Below are 17419 nucleotides of genomic sequence, written 5' to 3'. Positions count from 1 at the left end.
TATGCATTTTCCCTTGCTTTGGCTGGTGTCCTGACATTTATAACGAATACATTTGTTCTTTTTTCGCTCACAGCATCGGGTTCACACTATTCTGACAGCAGACCTAGTTATTGTGATGAAACGAGGAAATATTTTGGAATATGACACTCCAGAAAGCCTCTTGGCCCAGGAAGATGGAGTATTTGCTTCTTTTGTTCGCGCAGACATGTGAAGGGATGTCTTAAAACCATACGTGTGTTTAAAATAATGCTGTCATAACAGACTTAAAGGATCATCAGCTTGGCCTTTGGAAAGTGGCATCTTAAACTTTTATATGCTTTTGTGAAGCTTACTTGTTACGTTGTGGAATTTTGTAGTTAGTGACAATATCACTTGACCAGTGAATATTGTGTTTTCTACGTTGACATTTATTCTTCCTGGTTTTTTGTTTTGTTTTGCTTTCCAAGCTATTACTGCTTAATATGTTTATTACTGATGCTTTTTTCTAAAGATTCAGCCACATCACCTTTAAGAATAACAGGTTGTATTAAAACATGTACTTTAAGTGGTAAATCAACTGCTATGTTTAAGTCTGGTAAATATCTCTCAGGCATAGAAGTTATAATGAGTGTTCAGTATTATTGTACTCTGATTTATAAGAATATATTTTCCTTTTTGTTGGTGTCTCTAGATGTTATTGGAAGAAAATAAGAGGTAGACAGCTTTTCTACCCAGTTAGAAAGTGAAACCCTCAAATTCATTATCTGGGGTCTGAGAATATTTTCCGTATTCATTAACATTAGTAATACTGATGCTTCTTTTAGCAGTCTCTTTTTTTCATCTAAATTGTTTCCTGTCACCAAGAAGTCATCACATTTATAATAATGCTGTAAAGCCAAAACCTGCACTAGAAAGATCATGAAAAGAGTTTGAAAATTTGACGAATGATACCCAAGGTTCCATTTTTCCCTGTCTAGTAAGAGGAGAGTTCTTAAGGTATCAGGCATATTGGGCCCTTTCCAGACTGAAGTTCAAAGAGTAATTAGGCTCAACCTTTCAGTGGCAGGTCAGCTACAGCTTTTTATGGTTTATTTAATCATTAGATGTGATTATGATCCTCAAGCCCTAAAATTCCACATTATTCAAGATTAGGGAGCATAGGCAAGTGGCCTTATTTCCACAGGATATATGTATACATACATACATACATATACATCTGTAGGTGTACATATATATGTAAAACAAGTATCTATTTCTAGGTGGAAGAGTGTACTTCTTTTAGACATTTATGCCCAATGGTGTCACACATGTATACATTTGCTCCTGCTCTAATTTTAATGTACGTGTGAAAAGTGTATCAAAAGTGTTATTCTAATTTTAATGTGCATGTTCACAGTGCATTAAAATGTATGACATATTAGTATTATGCTTGCTTAAATGTAAATTAATAGATTCAAAAAATATTAAAAGTTACCTTCACTGTCATGCTAGCAGCCAAAGCTTTCTACTGCAATTCTGTACCTGTTTGTATAAATATCATTGATTCTCATGTGAGGATCCATGGGCATTGTAAGATTGTGAAGAATTATGATTGACGAAAACAGAGAATATATGCTCTGTCCCTATAGTTCTGTGTTCAATTTAATGTATTGTGTATTCATGCTTGCCTGATGTTTACCTAAAATAAGTTTCACGAGGATGGACAAAAATGTTCTATGTTATTTAGCTCAAATTGTCACCTTTTGTTGTATATATAAAACTTCATTGGGAGAAAAATCCTCTTATTGTTTCCTAAAATCTAAACAGAACAGAATCAGTAACTATTGATGTGATCTTGAAAATATTTTCTAAACATTCCACCAATCTCCTCTAAGTATTTCTGGCATTCAGATACTTTGTAAGGCTGAATTTACATGATGCTTGTTACCAAGTTATACCTCAATCTCACAGAGAAACTGGCATTTATCCACTGACGTAATCCCTCACAATATTTGTAAATTCTACTGCTATCCAGGCAACGTCAGCAGAAGCATATCTAATTACACTAAACAGAAAGTCACGTTTACCATTTTTACACCTAAGTGGTCACTGGTTTCCTCATAACTTTTAGTCACTTGAATGTTTAATTGTTTACAAAACTAAATTGAAAAGTCAAGGATGATTTTTTAAATTGTTTAATCATTTATTGTGTTATATGTATGATCTATTGAATATAGAAATGACTTATCCTGAAATAATATTTTACTAAGTAAGTACATATATATAGAAGAAGACCAGCCTTTACCTAATCAAATTTCACATTCACAAATGTTACACTTAACCAAATCGATTTTACCAATTTTAATTCCTTAATATTTGTTAAAAGCAGTAAATACATAAATCTTTATGTGAAAATAGATTATTGATATTGTTGAGAGAGAAAAAATACTCCTCTTAAAGGATTGTGCATCCTCTATTTTATGCTGCTCCCCACAATCAATATAAAAGTCAGCTTTGCTCTAGACTAGAGAAGAGAAGACCCTCCTAAGTAACTGATACTTGAGGTCTGGGACCAAGTCTTGTTTGTCTTTGTACCCTTGCCATATAATACAAGTGCCTGGACCACAGCAGGCCCTAATAAGTATAGTTGATTGATCCACTGATTAATTTCACCATGTGCCTATAACTCTTCACCTTCTGTGTTGTGTTTACTGTGAAAATATATTGCTTTGGTATTATATAATAAATTACTCTTTTTGTTTGCTTAATTAAAAAGGATGATTATTCTTTCACTTATAATACCATTGGGGATCAATCATGACTGATCAATAGATGTAAATTAACACAAGTTGACAAGACAGTACCTGATCATGCTTTGACAATTTTGTTTCACATCTGCCACAGTCATGCACTTTATTAGCTTTATATATAGGCTCTAGGGAAGTTTCCATCAAGTGGAACAACTATATCAATAAGTTTTGTTACATCTCTAATTAAATAGCTGGATGTCTGGACTTTTCCCCAAGGTTTATTGATTAGTTCTTATGATTACTTTCCAATACATCTTTTATGACATTTTGTACTACATTCCTTATAGTTATGTGACTTATACTACTATAATAATTCCCTTATTAATCCATTATCCAAAGTTAAATGCAATCTTCTAATCTTAGCCTTTTAGAACAAGAAACAGTAGCCAAGAGGTTGTATCCTGTAACTTGTTTAATTTTTTCTTTAGTAACTATACATCATTTACAAGATTTGCTCAAGCATAAGTAAGATCCACCTAGCCCAAACTCTCCAGTGAAAGGGCTTATATCTGTATTTCTAGCAAATGCTTTCAGATGAGATTCATAATTAGCCAAGTTTGGGGATCGCTGATCTACCTCAGTCACCACTCTCATTTCTTTTTATTGTGCATAACATGGAGCCATAACATGCTGGAGGTGATTTCCACACGCTTCCTGTCTTTGCTGACATTAACCTATCCTGGATTGCCAAAACAAGTGTCTCAGTGTCATTGAATGAACTGCCTTAGTTCCGTCATAAAGGAAACAGTGAAATGAACTGAATCTTAGCTGAGAATGTATAAACAAGGACTCTGAACGTGATTTTCTTTTGCGGTTTAATCAGCAATATGTGACCTAAGGGGTTTTAAAAAGATGTAAAGCTTTTTCTACCCACATCTGAATTCCCTGTTGAATCATTTGCACGTTATTCTGCTGAGTTTGAAGTCATATTTCCAAAATGCTTACAGTGTGTAAATGTGGTCATTGTGGGTAGGTTTCACTAATGATATTTCACGATATGGAAGGGAGACAAATTACTTGTGATGATAACTCCCCTTGCCACCTTCACATTTTTCCCGTAGGTATCATCATCGCTGACATATGAAAGTTGATACAGTCATTCTACATATCTACTACATGGTATTTAAATTATTTCTTTTTCTAGGGACTATAGCTAATTTCCCTTGTCATTCACACGGTGGTCACCAGTGCCCTATTTCTACATTGACAAAGATCAAGGGAGCCATACCTGGCTAAATAAGTTAATTGGCTCAAAGAAGAAAGCCTTCTGTGATTTTAGTGCCACCAACCATCAGAGACCATCTCCAAATGTATACTGCATATTAATGGCAAAGAGCTTTGTTTTCAGACAATTATTTTTTTATCACTTAATCTGCCCTTCGCGTAAGTAACTTGTTCATATAACAGCAACAGTGCAACACTGGCTAATGCTTCATTTCCATTTTTCTCTTAGGGCTACGGTATGTGCTATTTATACACGTTATCAGTTTTTATGAAGTGAAAGACTGTTGACCTTTAATATTATCAGGGCTAAGTGGATTTAGGCCAATTCTTCCATATCTAAGTATTTGCACTTTGACTCATAGTAGTTGGAACTTTGTTCCAACCCTAGTTAAGTAAAGAGCAATTTTAAAAATTCCTAATCTCTTTCTTTCAGAGACCGGAAATGTTCATCAGTCCTTTGAAAGTAAGCATAAACAGAATCCTCCAGTGACGTTTACTCTTAACCCTCTTTCACAGGTTACAGTCTATCTCCCAACCTCTCAATATGCTTGGGCCCCCCCCACCACATACATATCATAGATAGATTCACTTCTATCTTAACTTGCTGCCCTAAGGAAGTGCATAGTTGCTATGAATTTTTATGACACACATTAACACAATGCATAGATAAGTCAAATACAAGTGCTTAGAAAGGATGGCAGAAAGAGATGCTTACAATCATAATATTCTTAGGGTTTCTTCCAGACAGAAAAAATCACCTTAGGAAGAAAGTTCACTTCTTGATAAATCATCAAATGTATTTCCACACTTGGTCTTAGCCAGAAGGCTGAGAAGCGCTAATAAAATGTATTTCCAGTGATAGGAAGTTCAACCCACCTTTTCTACCAGTTTTTAAGATAACAGTAGCAACACATTGCTGGGTTATGGTGGGCAGGTTCTTTTTAGTTCAACAAAGGGATGATAATAATTGTTATGGGGACTTCCCTGGGGGTCCAGTGGTTAAGACTCTGGGCTTCCACTGCAGGGGGCATGATTTCGATCCCTGGTCAGGGAACTTGACTGTACTGCATGCCACGCAGTACAGTCAAATTTTTTTTTAAATAAATTAATTAATTAACAATACTGATAATAATTGTCATGAAAGCTAGTAAACCAGGCATTTTTGAAAGATGGTTGTCTCCCTACTAAGGAAGTTTGCATGAAAATAAACTTTGGTTACTTCGTCTTGATTGATAATTTGTTGAGTATCTGCTAAGTGTCACCTTTGAGTAACAGAGTGTGATTCAGGGAGGTTATTTGCCAGGGTAGTACAAAGCTTTCTAGTATATTAAAATTAGTATAAAATCTTCTGAAATAACTATCTTTATTGTATTTATTTTACAGATGAGAAAACAGGGGCCAGGATTTAAATGAATTACCCCAAAATCATTGATTTAATCATTCATCCCTGTCTGACTCCAGAGATGGCACTGTTTTTTTGTTTGTTTGTTTTTGTTTTTTGGGGTTTTTTTTGCGATACACGGGCCTCTCACTGTTGTGGCCTCTCCCGTTGCAGAGCACAGGCTTCGGATGCGCAGGCTCAGCGGCCATGGCTCACGGGCCCAGCCGCTCCGCGGCATGTGGGATCTTCCCGGACCGGGGCACGAACCCGTGTCCCCTGCATCGGCAGGCGGACTCTCAACCACTGCGCCACCAGGGAAGCCCCAGAGATGACACTTTTAAACACCAGAGAATGGAGGTAGAAAGATGGGGGTGGTATCGAAGGGAGATTTGTGCATTGGAATCTAGGAAATGCAGAATTATTGGGTGTCAGGAAGAGTGAGGACTGGGCCAGTTCTAAAGACCGTCCACTCTCTGATACTGTCTCTCTGTCTCAAGCTTCTCAGCTTCCTCTTCCCTTCTGAGCTGCCATTTCCATCCCTCTGTCCGCTCCTTCCTCATCTTGTGTGTGGCCTTTCTGACCATTCCTATCTTAGATGAAATCTTGGAGCCCCTGGGCCCACAACTCACTATCTTCAACTTCTCAGATTGTCTATTTCCAAGTACCAAGCAAGGAATCTACTTTGTCCAGCTGATCTTTTGATCTTATGTGTGACTGGACAAATTTGCATCACTTCACTTTGGGTCAAGAATCAATCTCTGGCCTAAAAAGCTGTGGCCAGAAGGTCTGAGCCAATTGGAAGTAATGTCTTCTGCTGAGGTGAATTTCACACAGTCTGGAGAGTGACCTGAAAGCAAGAACACAAACCCCACTCACAACCAGTAGTTCCAGGAAAAGAGTGATGAAACTGGGCTGGCTACTGATTATTTTCAGAAGAAAAAGGAAAATTGGAAGGAGGGAGAACCATTCTTCAATCACATGAGCACTCAAGTGAGGTAGTTGACTAAACTCTTGTGCATTCTTCACATGTTCGCATACCCTACCTTTGCTCCAGAGAGAAGCAAAGTCCAAAGAAGGATATAATTTTCTTTTAAAATAAGAAAACAAGACAAAATCTCCTGCCATAAGTAAGTTCAAAATATTGACTTTTTAAGCCCAAGTTTTATTTCCCTGTGGCAATGACTGCATAACACACAGCCTGTGAGACATTTCCTCACAGCCACCCATTCAAAATGAGCAGTGACACACACCTAGAACTGTACCATCCTTGTCATTTCAGGATCCCTAGCACATATGACAATCACAAGCATACTTTAGATAGAAGCACCCATTTCTCCCAGTGATCTATCACTTCCATTTCTAAGTGCCAAGCACTTGGCCCAGACACTGAATTCACTGTGTCCTTGGCAAACAGGAAAGAGAAAGTGGCAGAAGGCAGATTTGGGGGTGACACAATTTCACCTGAAAATAGGAGCTTCTTTTCTTTGTTCCCACCTGACAACTTCCAGCATATATTAAATGCAGTAAAATATTATATTGGAAACGCAAGGCATCTAGGCTTTTGGCCAAAAACGTAGGGAAAAAATTAACAAGCCTAGTATTTCATGGGAAATTCTTGGCTTAAATAATATTTTAATAAAGCTTAGCTACATGTGCCAATAAAACATAGAGATGACAGAATGATTTATGATTTAAATATCATATAATCGCTGAAGTGTCTAGTACCATCTTATATCAAACAACATAAGAGAAGCAAATTCCCGGGGGCACAGAAGAAAGGAGCAATGTGAAATCAATGCAGATATCAGTAGAGTGCATATTGCATAAACCATCTCATTAAAAATTTGATGAAAGGATAATAATAGCTAACATATCTTGAGAAGATATGATATGAGCCTTAGAAGTATACTCTCATTTAATCTTGACAAAAGCTTTATAAGATAAGCATTATTATCCCCATTTTAGAATTGAGGTACAGATTGGCTAATTTGCCAAAGGTTTAGTGGAAATGAGATGCAAACTCAGGCAACCTGATTTCCAGGCTCATACTCATAGCCATGTGCTATACTAGACTAATGATTAAATTAGTTAATCATTTAACTTTTCTTGGGAATAAATTATCTATAATTATATATATATATAATTATAGATCATATATATATTATATATGATCTATAATAACAAAGAATTATGTCAGTCTACATAGAATATATTGAAAAAGAAACCGGACCAGGAATTAGAAGACCTGAATTCTAGTTTCGATTCTATCACATATCGAATGTATGGCCTTGGACTTATCATTGAAAGCCTGAGTTTCCATCTCCTCATTTGCAAAAAGGAAAACAAGATGGCATGATAACAACCGCCTGCTGGCCTCATTGAGTTTTTGTGAATCTTTTAAATTAAATGATGGTGAAAGAATTTTATGATTTGAAAAGCACATTCTGATATGAAATATCAGCATTGAGAACCCACTACATATACCACATCTTAATAGTACTATAGGGATTTTTTAAGTCAGAAAATAAGCTTTTCCCTTTTTAAAAAACTTGATATGATTCTAACTTTACAATGGGGAGATGATATATTCAAGCTGAAATATTATATAAAAATGGCTCCAGAATATTAATATCCTTGGGGTTCTGGAAAGGGCAAATGCAAAATCAGTCTTCTGGGGTACAACCTAGATGTCCTGGGAAGGACATAAAAAATTAAGTGAACTCACACTCAAAATTAAAACCACCAGGATGGGAATCAAGAGACAAAACAAATAAGGATATTAGCAAAAGAATGAGAAATAATAAAACAATCTATAAGAGATTTAAAAATATGTATGTTTGCCAAAAAGGATGTGAAAATGTGCTCAATATCATTCTTCATCAGGAATGCAAATTTAAAATTAAAAAAAAAAAAACAGCTACCTACCCACTGAAATGACTAAAACCACAAAGACTAACAATACCAAGTGTTGGTGAAGGTGGGACTCTCACACATTGTTGGAGAGAGTGTAAATAGCACAACCAGTGTCAAAAACTGGCTGTTTCTACTAAGGCTAAACATGTGCCCTTACCAGGACTCAACATTTCCACTCCTGGGCACCTATCCAAGAAAAATGAGTGCTTATGTCCACAAAAAGACTTGTACAGAAATGTTAAGAGCAGCTTAATTCATAAGAGTGAAAAAACCAAAAAAAAAAAAAACCAGCCCAAATGCCCAACAATGGGAAGATGGATAAATAATGGTGGCTTATCCACACAAGGAAATACTATTCCTGGTATATGAAACAACATAGCCAAAGCTCACAAATATTGTATTGAGTGAAAGAGGGCAGATACCAAAGAATATCTTTATACATGATTCCATGTATACCAAGCTAAGCAACAAGCAAAACATGCCAATGATAAAATAAGCCATAACAGACTGAGCTCTGGTGGGGAGCAATTACAGCCTGGAAAGAGGCAGAAGGAAATCTTCTAGGGTGATAGACATGTTTTATGTCTTGATCTGTAATCTGTATGGCAGTTACATAGTTGTTTACATGCGTTTTTTAAAAGGTAGGAAAAAGAAATTAATGTAAAATAACCAAATAGAATGTCTAGAAAAGAAAAAAGCCATTAAAAATGCAATGAACAGATTAAACAGCAATTAAGCTTAAATGATGAGAGACTTCTTCCATTGGAAACAGATCTAGAACGCACCTGGAATGCAACACAGAACAAGCTGATAGAAAATAAGAAGGACACTGAAATGTAGAAAACAAACAAGTTACCAGTGGGAAGAGGGAAGGGGGAGGGGAAACATAGGGGTAGGGGATGAAGAGGTACAAATTATTATGTATAAAATAAGCTACAAGGATATATTGTACAACACAGGGAATATTGCAAATATTTATATAATAACTATAAATGAAGTATAATCTTTAAAAATTGTGAATCACTATATTATACACCTGTAACATATAATGTACAGCGAGTATGTTTCAGAAAAAAAAAAAGAACACTGAAAAGATATGGAGGATAGGGACTTCCTTGGTGGCACAGTGATTAAGAATCCATCTGCCCAACACTCAAAATGGGAGAAAATATTTGCAAACGAATCAACAGACAAAGGATTAATCTCCAAAATATATAAACAGCTCATGCAGCTCAATATTAAAAAAAACAACCCAATCCAAAAATGGGCAGAAGACCTAAATAGACATTTCTCCAAAGAAGACATACAGATGGCCAAGAAGCACATGAAAAGCTGCTCAACATCACTAATCATTAGAGAAATGCAAATCAAAACTACAATGAGGTATCACCTCACACCAGTCAGAATGGCCATCATCAGGAAATCTACAAACAACAAATGCTGGAGAGGGTGTGGAGAAAAGGGAATCCTCTTGCACTGTTGGTGGGAATGTAAATTGATACAGCCACTATGGAGAACAGTATGGAGGTTCCTTAAAAAATTAAAAATAGAATTACCATATTATCCTGCAATCCCACTACTGGGCATATACCCTGAGAAAACCATAATTCAAAAAGACACATGCACCCCAATGTTCATTGCAGCACTATTTACAATAGCCAGGTCATGGAAGCAACCTAAATGCCCGTTGACAGACAAATGGATAAAGAAGTTGTGGTACATATATACAATGGAATATTACTCAGCCATAAAAAGGAACAAAACTGTGTCATTTGTTGAGACATGGATGGATCTAGAGACTGTCATACAGAGTGAAATAAATCAGAAAGAGAAAAACAAATATCATATATTAACGCATATATGTGGAACCTAGAAAAATGGTACAGATGAACCGGTTTGCAGGGCAGAAATTGAGACACAGATGTAGAGAACAAACGTATGGACCCCAAGCGGGGAAAGTGGCGGGGGAATGGGGGTGGTGGTGTGATGAATTGGGAGATTGGGACTGACATGTATACACTGATGTGTATAAAATTGATGACTAATAAGAACCTGCTGTATAAAAAAATAAATAAAATTTTTATTTTAAAAAAGAAAGCACGAATCAAAATCTAAAATCGTAGATGCATGAAGAAACCCTCAAAGGATACGCAGACACTCACAATAGTGGTTGCCAGAAATAGGTGATAGTGGGAACTGGACAGATCAGCATCATGGAAGGGAGGTAGACCTCTCACTGAATAATTTTTTATATGTTCTAATATTTGATCAGTGTGAATATATGCTGTTTTTCATATAAGAGAGTATATGAAAAACAGCATATTTTGTTTATTAATAAGACAAAAATGCAACCTGGAAAAAAAAAAAAAGAATCCGTCTGCCAATACAGGGGACATGAGTTCGAGCCCTGGTCCGGGAAGATCCCACATGCCGCAGAGCAAATAAGCCCGTGCACAACAACTACTGAGCCTGCACTCTAGAGCCTGTGAGCCACAACTACTAAGCCTGCGTGCCACAAGTACTGAAGCCCATGCGCCTAGAGCCCGTACTCTGCAAGAAGAAAAGCCACCACAATGAGAAGCCCACGCACCGCAACGACAAGTAGCCCCCGCTCACTGCAACTAGACAAAGCCTGTGTGCAGCAACGAAGACCTAATGCAGCCAAAAATAAATAAATAAATTTATTCTAAAAAAAAAGTTATGGAGGATAGATTTAGAAGGTCTGAAAGAGGGATCCCAGGGGGAAAAAAAGAGAATGAAGAGGATTCAAAGAGCCAGGAACTATTCCTAAAAAATTTGGACTCAGATGATTTCAAAAAGTGGCTAATCCCTATTCTGTTTAAACTATTCCAGTCCATAGAGAAGGAATATGCATCAATTTTTTTTTACAAAGACTCATAACATTTACCCAAAATCAGGCAGAAATAAGACGAAAGAATAATACAAACTCACATACATATCTATGCAAAAATCCTAAATAAATAGTAGGAAAGACAATCCAGCATTATATTAAAATAATAATTTATCACGACCAAGTGGAGTTTATCACAGGAATGTAAAAACAATTTGACTTTCTTTTTTAACCTAGTAACATAATTCACCCTATTAACTGGCCAAGGAAGGAAAAAAAAGTCACTTTGGTATATGCTAAAAAGGTCTTTTATGTAATTCATCATCCATTATTGATTTTGAAAAGTAGAAAAAGCACACTACCTCAAAATGATAGCCATGTAAACTATATATTCTGGAAGCATTTTCTCAAAATCACTAAAAAGAAAACATGTCTGATATCACCATTATTATTTACTATTGATCTGAAAATACCAACAAATGCAGGCTAAGAAAAATATACACAAAGTATAAATTAATTAAATACTAATTAAAGAAGTTACATTAAAGTTATAATTATTTTAGAAAATATTATGTTTTAAGTTTCATTGGCCTATGCTAAATCCTTTACACACTTACCTCATTTAATCTATACAACTCGAAGAGGTAGATGTTAGCGTCTCCATTGTACAGAAAAGGCAGTTGAGGCTCAGAACGATTTAGTGTGTTGCTCAAAGCCACCAACCAAGGAAATGGCAGAACTGGTAATTATCTCACATCCTTCTGACTCTAAAACTATGTGAACTTAAACAAAAGGTATATTTCATGCATCTTCCACAATTCCTCAATTTCAAAAAAAAGACTCAATTGCATAATAAATTTCTGTAGATTTACAGAGAGGAGATCATTTTATTACCCCATTTATTCTGACAATCAATGAGGTAATCTGACATTTTAGATTAGCAACAAATATCAAATATTTAATTCTAATTTGAACCTGTTTAGAAAAATGATCTTGTAAAAACTTTTCTGGCACAGGTAGTTTTTACTTAAAGGAAAATTCAGGTCATTTAACAGCAGAAAAAAAAATCCTGGCAAATGATCATTGGGGCCAATAGTCTAAATATCACTTTAAAATTTTCAACCTCTATAATCCCTCTGCAGCAGGCATTTTTGAAAGGTGGCAATAAGGAGTCACCTTACCGAGAAAGTTCTGGAAAATGTCAGGTTTCTCCTTCCAAGCACTGCATGAGTCACTGATTTTTCAAAACATAGTGATATGAAAGCTTAGCAATGGATCAAGACATTGTTGGGAATTGCTGTTTCCCCAAGAGCTTCAGAAAAGCCTATAGCAAAATAGATCCCAGGATCCTGCAAACTTGCCTTTCTTTTGCACAGAATATCAAGGCATAATTTCAAGGCCTGGAAAAACAAATAGTGACAGCCACTATTATTCATCTCCTCTTGGAAGAGACCCTACCAGCTTTATTTAGTACTAGCATTTTGTACACTAACAGCAGAAAATAATTACCACGGGTACTCTCTACTTGATTGAAGGAACCACTTTTCTCTTGGAGACACTATTACAGTAAACCAGACATGTTGATTTCCTGGGTCTCTATTTTATTACCAGTATCTTGGCTGGCTCCCTTTCAGTCCCCTGTCTTGATTAAATTCAGGAGTTGAGGAGATGCCAGTACAAGTACTGGACAGTAAGGATTCTGAAGGTTGGTGAGGTCTCAAAAATAATACTTAAGTCTATAAAATGATATTATCATGTATTTTCTTTTCTTAGTCTTAGATTAAGAAAGATAGTTAAATAATAGTTAAAGGAATCTGGGGGTCTATCCTTCCCCCCGTCCCACTGCCATACAGCTCTGAGGTCTTTTTGACCATCACTAAACCAAAACAAGCCTAATTTATTAATAAGAACTGACGGGCTTCCCTGGTGGCGCAGTGGTTGAGGGTCCGCCTGCCGATGCAGGGGACACGGGTTCGTGCCCCGGTCTGGGAAGATCCCACATGCCGCGGAGCGGCTGGGCCCGTGAGCCATGGCCGCTGAGCCTGCGCGTCCGGAGCCTGTGCTCCGCAACGGGAGAGGTCACAACAGTGAGAGGCCCGCGTACCTTAAAAAAAATAATAAATAAAAATAAGAACTGACATTTTTAAGTACTTAGACCAGTCACTATCCTCATCACTTTATATGGATTGTGTCCTCTTGTTCTCACAATAATTCTATGAGTTTCTTAAACCTAAGTGAACAGCAGAATCTCCAGAGGAACTCTTAAATGTGCTTTATTAGAAGTGTTTATACCTTCTCATGAAAGATATTTTAATTTGGGGGCCAAAGATATTATATCTTATTCTATCCTTCCTCCATAAAAGCCTGGAGGACCCATAAAATAATGTAACCAAGTGTTTCCCACATAGCTGGATCTTGGATTAACAATCATCCCTTTGAGATATTATTCAGTGAAAAGAGTTTGGGATTAGGGGTCAGATGTTTCGAGTCTGTTGTAGCTTGCCACCTGCTAGGTATTTGGTTTTACACATCATCGTGCTATACTCAAATCGACTGTTGTGTAAGATAAGGAAAATAACCTAATTCTCACATAGCTGTCCCCAAATTAGTTCAATATTTTTCATCACCTAGAATATGCAGACTCTGAATCTTTATTCATTGGGTGAATGGAGAGATGGATAGATCAGTGAATGCACTTCCCAGTTTTCCCATCTCATCTCCTGCTTTTCCTCATTTCCATCTGATACATGGATCTTGTTACTATTCTTCAAACACACCAAGCTTCTTCCCACCTCAGAGCCTTTGCTCTCAGGCTGCCTGAGCCCCTGGCTGATTCTTTTTTCAAATTTTACCTTCTTAAAGAGGCCTTTTCTGAACCCTATGTAAAATTGCCAATCGCTGGCCCCAGTTACTCCCAATCCTTATCCTGCTTTACTCTCTTTATAAGTTTCAAAACCATTGATAATTATAGAATATATTATTTGTCTACTTGTTCACTAACATCTTCCTCCCTAAGAATGCATTGGAGCAGGGACTTGGTTTTGTTCACCTGGTTGTCTATTAAAAGGTAGTGACTGTTATGAATCCCCCTTCCTGACTCGCAGATTCACACCTGTGAGCTGGCAAAAGTTTGAGGCCTTAAGCATGCAAACTGGATGGAGATCTTTTTCATTGAAGGTTCTAATGGATATCCTTAAAGAAAGGGGGTACCTAATTTAAAGGAGACGGAGGCTCTTTTGCACATAAATAGATACATATCTCAAAAAGAAATGTTCTCTGAACTCACTGGAACAGATAAGTACGAAGAGTTATATTGTCACTCCCATTTCATGATAACTCCAAAAAAGTGAGTTTATAACATGCTGTTTTGATTACTAGTTTATGTAACAGTTTTATTAAGCTGATTCCAAAGCAGTATGTTCCAAGGTGGTTTATATGAGGACACTAATAAAGCAGCATACCAAGCAAATAGACCAACTGTTATTTGGGCTGCTAACATGAATCGTTTCCATTGTCATTTTGAAGACTCTCCAAATTCTTAAGTCTAATACAGCTCAGGAAAACCAAGAGTTCTAAATTCACAAGTCACATCAAAGGCAAGGTCATCAAATGCTAGGACTTCACCCTTTGGTGTCAAGAGTACTTTCAAGGATTTCACTGATTTGTATTTGGTAATCAAAGCAGCAGACAAACAGGAAAATCATCAGTCTTTCTCCACTTGTTTGAAGGCACCTGACAAATTTCTTTTCTTAGGAAAGTGAGAAATGCAGAAACTTCTTTATCTGCAAATGAAATGCGCATAGGGTCTGAAAGGAATCTAACAGATATTTACTTATAAGTGAATAGATATCCTTGAATTGCTTCCCAATTACTGCATAAATTTCTCCGGGATGTAACATGAGCAGACAGATTCTTACAGGATTCCTGAAGAGTCAAGAAAATCATAAAATTTAAGGTTAGCTCTGTTCTAAACTCATTATAGGCCTTCTCTAGGAGTAATGCACAAATTAGTCTTCACTCTTGAAAGAGCAATTAGGAGATTACAGAACAGTTAAGAAAACCTTAAGTGGATGACAGCAAAAATTAGTGATTAAATAAGTAGACCAATAAAATAAGCCTGAAGCAGTAAATGTGTTCTTGAAAAATTGATTTCCTTCACAAATTTCTCAGAGGTAAATTTAAATGTTCATTATTTGGCCCATAATATGAAAAGAGGACGATCAAAGGGGGAAGAACTAGAGATCAATTAATAATATATATTGAGCAGCTACTGTGTGTCCAGAAAGAGGTCTGGGGATACAGATATGTCTCCATTAGACTCAAAAGTTGTCAAGGGAAACATAACTAGCAAATGCCAAGTTTAGACAAGTTTAATATTTAAACAAGTTTAGTACTGGGGACCTGGAGTGGTTAGGAGAGTTGCTGAGGAAGGAAGGAGTGGATAGTTTGAAGGGAGGAGGAAGAAAAGGTCAAGAGAGAAGGGAGAGGTGATGAGTAATGAAATCTTTGCAGACAGATATGGCCCTAGACTTCAAGGAGATCTCCAAGCCTCAGATTACTTGCGTGGGCTGTGAGAAATGGCTGCAAACACATAAAGGAAGGAAAGACAAGAGGTAGAGTACGTGCAAGAAAGAGAGAAACACCATGTTGAGAGCACTATTCCTTCTTTCCTTCGTTTGACAAGTATTCGTTGAGTACCCACTTCTAGGAGCTAGGAACAATTCCAGACACTGGCTCTGTAGTATTAACAACAAGCTATGTGCCCTCATGCAGCTTCCATTCAGTGCAGAAAAACGAGTTAAAGGAAAAAGACATAAAGAGTTGGCTTTTAAAAATGTCAGGAAGGGAATGGAAAGAGAAAAGAAAAAGAAAAGTCTGTAGTATTTCTACAGTACACATTCTCCATCTTTTTTCCAAATGGCTGCTATTTGTTTTCTAGGCATATTATTGCCAAAAATTTACCTATTAACTTCTTAAAATTAACTTTCGTTATGTGCATCCTTAGTGCCCTTACTCTGAATTAATCACTTTAAAGCATTAACTATTAAAAAGTAGGGTATAGAGTTTGTCACTTCAAAACAATTCAAAACTTGACTTGAAACTGCCACTATATGTGGAAGGATATATGTCACTAGAAAAAAACTGAATCCCAAATATGTGTTATAGCAGAAGACCAGAATTTTCATAGGATTCCTACATGGATTTATTTGTTGCCAATCTTCTCATAATTCTCCTCAACACTTCACCTCTTCTTATTCAATTTTCCTACTATTTCTCTGTCATCACAGTAAATGTCACAGTCGCCGATGACTTTACCCTCTCCCAATACTGACTTTGTAGCATTCCTTTTGCATACATTTGTATACTGTCCACTGACATTGCTTATTAGCCCCAGACCTCATTCCTTCTCTGATTAACACAATAGTTTCCAGGGTCCCCTTCTGCCAATCACAGAAGTTTGGAGCCTGAAGGGACTCGGCTTAGCAATGCACCTTCAAAGCCATCTTGGTCTCTTTTTCCTGGTCAATCCTCTTAAAGCAGGCACTTGCGGTGTTCTCTAATCAAAATCCTTCCATGGCTTACCACCACCTCCTAAAAACAGTCCAGACTCCTTTTTTTGAGCATTTAAGGCTGTCTACATTTTGTTTTTTTTTTTTTTCCGAGGCACCAACATGGTTGTCAACCTTACCCTTCCCATTCATTGACTCAAAAGTATTCTTTGAGCCCCTCTGTAATTGAAGCTGTGCTAGAGGCTTAAGATACAGTCACAGTTCTGCCCTCTAGAGCCCTCAGTTTCATGGGTTGTGGGGAAGGAGGAAGGGGATGGGACAAGTACATGAATAACCCATTATGTGTTCAGAGAGGTGGTGACAAAGGCTGCTCAGAGAGCACTGGACTCAAGCACCCAATCCTGCTCTTTTGCTGACTTTGTTTCATCAGTGCTGATTAAATTAGTTTGTTATTAAAACATGGCCCACTCTTGTCAATCCTCCCTCATGATCTTCCATCTCAGTAGGAAGAAGGTCTTTTCTCTGCTTTTCTCTAAACCCAAATACATCTGGTCTTCCAAAGACTAGATCAGATGCCAAATAATCCATGTAGATTTCTTTCCTTAGTCTTCTAGTCTTAATATATCTTGTTTAGTTCTATTTCCATTCTCATTCTAATCACACCCTTGCTTCTATTAGAGTTTATTATCAAATCCATGTCTTTTACTGCAACTGTCTACCTCTTAAGTACAGCAACTGTGATTATATATATATATATATCTATCCCTTCCCC

At 36.8% G+C, this 17419-nt stretch overlaps 1 protein-coding gene across 7 annotated transcripts in view; it reads left to right on the top strand.

The window, feature by feature from the left end:
• ABCC9 (ATP binding cassette subfamily C member 9) overlaps positions 1 to 2718 on the top strand; it is a 149419-nt gene extending 146701 nt beyond the window's left edge. For all 7 annotated transcript variants that reach the window (XM_029205509.1, XM_029205513.1, XM_029205512.1 and 4 more), the window contains one exon: positions 74 to 2718. In XM_029205509.1, the coding sequence (XP_029061342.1) occupies positions 74 to 211 (138 nt within the window). In that variant the 3' untranslated portion in view covers positions 212 to 2718. The remainder of the gene's footprint in view (positions 1 to 73) is intronic.
• The last annotated feature ends 14701 nt before the right edge of the window (positions 2719 to 17419 follow it).

Source organism: Monodon monoceros, unplaced genomic scaffold (genome assembly GCF_005190385.1).
Source record: "Monodon monoceros isolate NGI ecotype Baffin Bay Population unplaced genomic scaffold, NGI_Narwhal_1 Super_Scaffold_6, whole genome shotgun sequence".
Classification (NCBI taxonomy): domain Eukaryota; kingdom Metazoa; phylum Chordata; class Mammalia; order Artiodactyla; family Monodontidae; genus Monodon; species Monodon monoceros.
The sequence above is the reverse complement of the archived record's forward strand: the minus strand, read 5'-3'. Positions and strand labels throughout refer to the sequence as shown.